Consider the following 5,832-nt stretch of genomic DNA (forward strand, 5'->3'; position numbering starts at 1 on the left):
CAACTACGGCTGCTTTATTTTCTTCACTGCGTGCTGGACCTGATCTATTCGGTCGAGTATTATCCAGTAATGAATGCTGGGTCTCAAGATGGTTGATAGTGTTGCGAATAGTAAGCTCAAAMGGCCGATTATGTTGACCATTAGTTGAGCGTAGCGCGCGAAACACATTCTTTACAGAACGTGAATTTTCGTAAAGAAGTGGAACGATTTCTAAATGTTGTTCAATACTGAACAAAATCATAATTTTATACTCACTTAAATTTTTAATAGGAGTCTTTATTAGTCTTTTTAGTTTAAAAAAAAATTTTGTTTTACATTTTTATTTGGTGTTATTTGGTGAATAGTTTCGTCAAGGTTGGGCCGCCTATGGTTTGTCATCGCTTTCGGTTGTGGTAAATGCCGCAATCAGTACATTCACTACAGTTATAATAAATATGCCAAAAATCAGTAGCGCCTTAATGTAGATATAACGTCGATCGTTCTTCTTCATGTGACGCTAAAAGAAACAGTTTACATATCATATAACTAAGCGTAGGAAATGTTTGTGCTATACATTAGTAATACCTTAAAGATTAGCGCTAGACCTACGACAACCTGCAGCACTAAAGAGACACTCACTAGCCCCAGACTGATATAAAAGGTAGGCGCTTTGTTATTGTATGTAAGTAAAAACCGCAACTGATTAGCGTTCGCTGACAGTAGGGCAATGTCCATCAAACCTGCAAATAGTGATAACTGTTTTATATTATGAAATTTGTATTTTTAGTTTACATACCTTCCACTACATTTTTATTTCCTGCATAATCCAAGCTGTTCATACGTCCCAGCTCAGATTTAGTGGGACGCTTCACAATCGGGTATGTTTCGGGTTCATTATCCGTTGCGACAATATCGTAGCCATTGTTGCTATTGTTGCTATTATTGCCATTATTACCACTTTTGTCATTAATATCAACTATATGTTCCGTTGGTAGATTTTGCGCTTCCGCATCCTGTATATTAGTTTTCGTTGTAGCGCCAAAATGTGTCACTTCGGCTGTTGTGGCGCTTACCTTCGTATCCATTACAACGATTTATGGCAGAAACATTTATTTTGATAACGATTGCACACARATAATATTTTTATTTATTTTAATATAATAAAATTAACTACTATAATAGACAGAGAATAGTTGTTTTCCTTCGCTTGACAAACAGTTGAGTGATTTGAAAATATAACATTTCATTATGCATATTACAACATCGCAACATATAAATACAACAACATGCATGCATGTTTATATTTTGATTTTTTGCGGTTTCGTGTTGAGCGATAAGAGGAATTTGGTTGCTCAGCGTTGTATTTGGCATTTGGCGGCGCCTAAGTTTATGCAAGAGATTTTGCATTTCCCTAACTGCATTTAATTGTACGTTGGGAGCTTTTCCGTTTTGAGTAATTGTTTGGATTGGCGCATACAATTAAGTTTCCAAACCAGCACTCCATCATCTGAATTAATATAAAGTCACCTAAAATGTAAAATWACGTAAAATTACTTTTCAACTCATAATGACACAAAATTTGGATTTTGGTTATAAAATGGTTATATATTGGTTATATCTGATAGCGGAAGTTCAATGAATCGTAAGCAATAAAAATCCAAGATGCCGGACCACTTTATACCCCAGCACCCAGTTCAGGTGTACACGGTTGCATTTGGGTCAGGTTTCACATACACTCCGCCACTGATTGATTGATTGATTTTTGCACACTGATTTATAGCAAAGAYTTCCACCTGAAAAATGTTCCGAAAACGTCCCATTTAAGGAGTTAGGCCACTCTACGGGTCCTAGGCCTTTGTTTGAGATTTTTTTTCGGGAAAACTATTAAATAAATCTGGTTTTTAACAAAAGGGATTTATTATACATATAATTAACTGCTTATAACTATTTTTGAAGAAAAATTAATTGAAAAATGGCGGCTACACAGCGTTCTCCCTAGGATGTCTCCGTTTTTTCGGGAACCACGGCCGGATACACAGCTCCTGTAATTTTTTAATTTTAATAAGTTGTTGAACGGTTTCCCCTTGTAAATTGCAATAATTACGTAGGAGGGGCAAGTAACAATTTGGCCTAAAAAATTGTTCGAAATTTGTTAATCAAAAGCAATAAAAAACATGCAATATAAAAAAAAACAATCCTACGTAGATAATGTATTTCTGAAGATGTTGTCAAAATTTCCGGCCAACTTGAAAAAAAGAACAGTTTTAGTGAGTTTTGGGTGGGCTCCCTGCCGAACGAACGGCCTTCGACTAGATGACGAAAGTGGGGCATTTAGAATTTTTCCCTGTCATAATCTTTCGGGATAAAATTTATGAGACCTAATGTATCATTTGAAAAAAAAAAAAAAATTAATTTCCCGAAAATTCTAGAGTGGCCTAACCCCTCAAAAGAATAGTATAATATGTGGTCCTGCCATAAATGATTGAATGCCTTCAGGTGTTTTCGAGCCGTTAGCGTAACACTGAATAGTGCTGCCCCTAAGTAGTAGGTCGAGCGTGAAATCAGTCCACACCGCCTTACTGCCGAGAGTAACTCTAAACTTCTTTGCGACGTTTACCCTCTTCGTAACGCCATTCCTTGGAAGAAAGGCCAGTGGTGTGTATTCCCCTTCATTTGTTGAGATGACATTGCCTTTCCTTTACCAAAACACTCTGCCTCCATGAGCAGCATGGCATATTTCGCTATTTGTTTGATCACTAGATGCAGCTGTRTGAGCTCCACCATGACTGCATTTAGGGCTTACGATCAGAGTATACAGCCAATAGATGATGATCAAGATTACAGCCCTAAAATCTGCCGGTTAGGCGTTATCATGAGTGCCTTGGTGGCTGTGGACAGTGTTAATTCCACGTGCCTATACCGTAAGGTTGAAGCTACTGTAAGGTCTAGGAACTTGAGCGCCAACTCCCTGCCACTAAGTGTTAGGGGTCTCAAGCCTATGATGTCAAGCAATGCACATGTCGCAATCTCGCCATTTTCCACCGAATTCTGGAGGCAGCCGTGAGGCGATAAAGAKTAGTGTTAGTGCATCTGCCTGYTCTGAAGGCGTGATGTCTGGCATATAGGTATGTAATTTTCAGCGCCTTCGATCTGATATAGTTGTCTACAATCTTTTCCATCCCTTTCAGCATGAAGGAAGTAAGAAGGAAGTTCCTTTTTTCTATCTTTGATAAGCCATCTTCATCAAAATTCGCGTGGAATATTATTAGGCATAGTGCTACAAAGATTCTTGTTCAGATCAGAAAACTTGGCATATATGTACCTATGTACGTAGCTACCATATAAACTGTCCGCCCAAAATAAAGTTAGAAATATTTTTATTTGTTAAGGGTATTCTAGCTTCATTGCATTGTATATAATATAGGGGTTAATGTATTGCACTGAATGAAGCCTCTTGCAACAAGAGCTTATCTTTGACTGTAATATCCATTAATGTATATGTATGTATGTATGTCAAGCTTATCAAATAAATATTATGTACGAAAAGACATGTGCATAAAGATTGCATAAAACGCAAAMATTTAATTTTTATTATTGTGCAGTTTTGAATAAAATTAAGCCGCTTTTTAACATCACCATATGTGTGTATGCATGTAAATATAAAAGCATGCAAATACTAAATATGTATATAGATATGTACATACATGTGTACATATTTATATACTAAATGCCATAACAACCCTGACTGCCATTGGTCGACAGATATTTATGCGCAACGCGCCGGTCAATAATCGCTTGCACTCTGCCGTCCTGCAGCCAACGGAGCTCAGTACGCTTTTGAAATTTGAGTGCAGCAAAGCTTTTACACACATACTTACACAGTTCTAGGGCAGCGTTTGGCTATTACTGCCATCGATTTTTCGGTTGCGAGTTGTTTTTAAAGCCCATAAAAYAGTGAGTAAGTGTTTGGCTTGGCTTTAGAGTTTTAAGTGTGTGCTCGAGCAGCTGGTACAAAAACAAATATAATAATAATAATAGCAAAACCAATTAAAAGAYAACATATGATCGGGTTTTTGACAATTTTCAACACGAGCGTTATTTTCGTAGCTCCTTTCGTTGCGCCGCTGACGCTTTGTATTCCGGTCTAATAAGTCTGTCGTAAGAGGGCAGACAACTCGCACGTGTTTGTTTAGACTGTGTACGGTTTCGAAGCGAAAGCACCTGCTTTCTGAAAATATATAAAAATAAGGCAMAAAATTTCGAATTTTTACAATTTGGAAAGGAATTGAAAGTAATTGACATAAAGTAAAAATAATGTGGTGCTGTAAGTAAGCAGTCAATAGACAAAAACAAAACACAGTAAAATAAAAAAAATCTTGAATGTTTGCTATAATTGGAAAAATCGATAATTTTCTTGCCTAACGTAAACATTAACGTATGCGGTAAGTGGCGGAAATTAAATAAATATGGAAAATAAATAACATAAATATATTATATAATAATATAATAAGGAACTATTTGATCTTCAGTAGTTAAAAAAATTTTGTGTGGAAATATTGGTATTGTTGCTGTATAATATTTTTTTAAGCACAAAAATTTTGAATTTATGAAAATGAAAAAGTGTTTGAACTCAAGTTGGACTACTTATTAAGGTGTAGAAAGTGTAACTAGGGTTGAAGTAGTTTAATATTAATATTAGACTTTACTCACTAAATTCGAAATATGCATTCAGAACAGTCACAGTGGCTSCAAAATTGTTTAACATTTTGTTATAATTTTTTCAATTTCTCGAAATGTAGGCTGTTAATTAAATTAATGTTATTGAGCTTTGCGCAAGGCAAAAATTATATGAAARGCAGTGTGTTGAAACGCTTGAACGCTGGAAAGTCAGCCAGATGCATTGGCGCGTGTGATAGATTTGTTTCAATAACAAAATAAGAAATTATTGATTTTAATCTTTGCAACTACATACACACATGTAGTATATTGTCACTTAAAATGCAAAACAACGTATCATCAAAAAAATCGAAATTGAGTTCTTTATTGCTTACGATTCACTACATCAATATATATATATATATATGTAGCATAAAATGTTTGGCTTCCGCTGACAGATATAACCAATTCATAACCAATATATAACCACTTTATAACCAAAACTCAAATTGATGTTACGTTATTTTGAATTTTAGGTGATAATGTGTAGTCCAAAAATCAAATTGTCAACATTTGGAGAATCGAAGTTCAAATGTCATTTTTTTTTTAGTATTTTCACGCTTCATAACTTTCTGATTAATTTTTAATTTCTTATCATTTCGAACGGTTAATACAGCTATTATTGYCATTATTATAATAATGATGACATTTTTGTGAGCTAAATGATATGTATATTATAAGGTTTTCATGCGGCGCATTCATGCACAGCTGCACCCATTCTCCAGCGTAACTTTTAAAACAAGGCTTGTATTGAGAAAGTTGGCAGGTGTGTTCATACATGTGACGTGTGTTTATTTATTGTTCGAGTGCATTTAAAAAAAAAATCGGTATAATATTTTYTTTTGTTTCTCGGAAAGTCTTAATTAAAAACAACATTTAGATTTTTAATCCCAAATAGTGAATTTAAAAAAAAATATTTTCTTTCTTTAACGAAAATCTTAATTAAAACTTATATTTTGATGTTTATTGGTAAAAATCGAATAAAAAAAAACTAAATACGGAAAAGATTTTCTTTAGTCTCAAAAACCGGTTTAAAAAATTTATAATTTTATATTGGCAGAAAAAATGTATTTCTTTTTATTTTTTTGATTAGTTATACAAAATACAAGATGAAAAAATACAAAAAAATTGTAATTC

General features: G+C 34.3%; 2 protein-coding genes across 4 annotated transcripts in view; one reads left to right on the forward strand and one right to left on the reverse strand.

Moving 5' to 3' along the window:
• Window positions 1–278: 278 nt before the first annotated feature.
• On the reverse strand, window positions 279–1,180 carry LOC108966742 (ninjurin-1). The gene is made up of 3 exons (XM_018929773.1): window positions 776–1,180; window positions 565–719; window positions 279–496 (listed from the first exon to the last, which is right to left on the reverse strand). Exons 1-3 carry the CDS (start codon window positions 1,062–1,064, stop codon window positions 365–367), a joined length of 576 nt encoding a protein of 191 aa, XP_018785318.1. The 5' UTR covers window positions 1,065–1,180; the 3' UTR covers window positions 279–364.
• Window positions 1,181–3,792: 2,612 nt separating this feature from the next.
• LOC108966802 (long-chain-fatty-acid--CoA ligase 5) overlaps window positions 3,793–5,832 on the forward strand; it is a 26,284-nt gene continuing 24,244 nt past the window's right edge. The window contains exon 1 of one of the 3 annotated variants that reach the window (XM_018929871.1): window positions 3,793–4,421. The gene's annotated coding sequence lies outside the window, so the exon portion shown is untranslated. Of the gene's footprint in view, window positions 4,422–5,409; window positions 5,462–5,832 lie in introns of those variants that run through there. The other 2 variants (XM_018929872.1, XM_018929873.1) reach the window with 2 other exon arrangements.

Source organism: Bactrocera latifrons, unplaced genomic scaffold (assembly GCF_001853355.1).
Source record: "Bactrocera latifrons isolate USDA-ARS-PBARC rearing strain unplaced genomic scaffold, ASM185335v1 scaffold_17, whole genome shotgun sequence".
Classification (NCBI taxonomy): domain Eukaryota; kingdom Metazoa; phylum Arthropoda; class Insecta; order Diptera; family Tephritidae; genus Bactrocera; species Bactrocera latifrons.

Coding starts and splice junctions, on each gene's coding strand:
- LOC108966742 (XM_018929773.1), bottom strand. CDS start 1,064: ATGGATACGAAGGTAAGCGCCACAACAGCCGAAGTGACACATTTTGGC. Junction 720..775: donor AAATAAAAATGTAGTGGAAG/GTATGTAAACTA, acceptor CACTATTTGCAG/GTTTGATGGACATTGCCCTA. Junction 497..564: donor GTCTAGCGCTAATCTTTAAG/GTATTACTAATG, acceptor TGTTTCTTTTAG/CGTCACATGAAGAAGAACGA.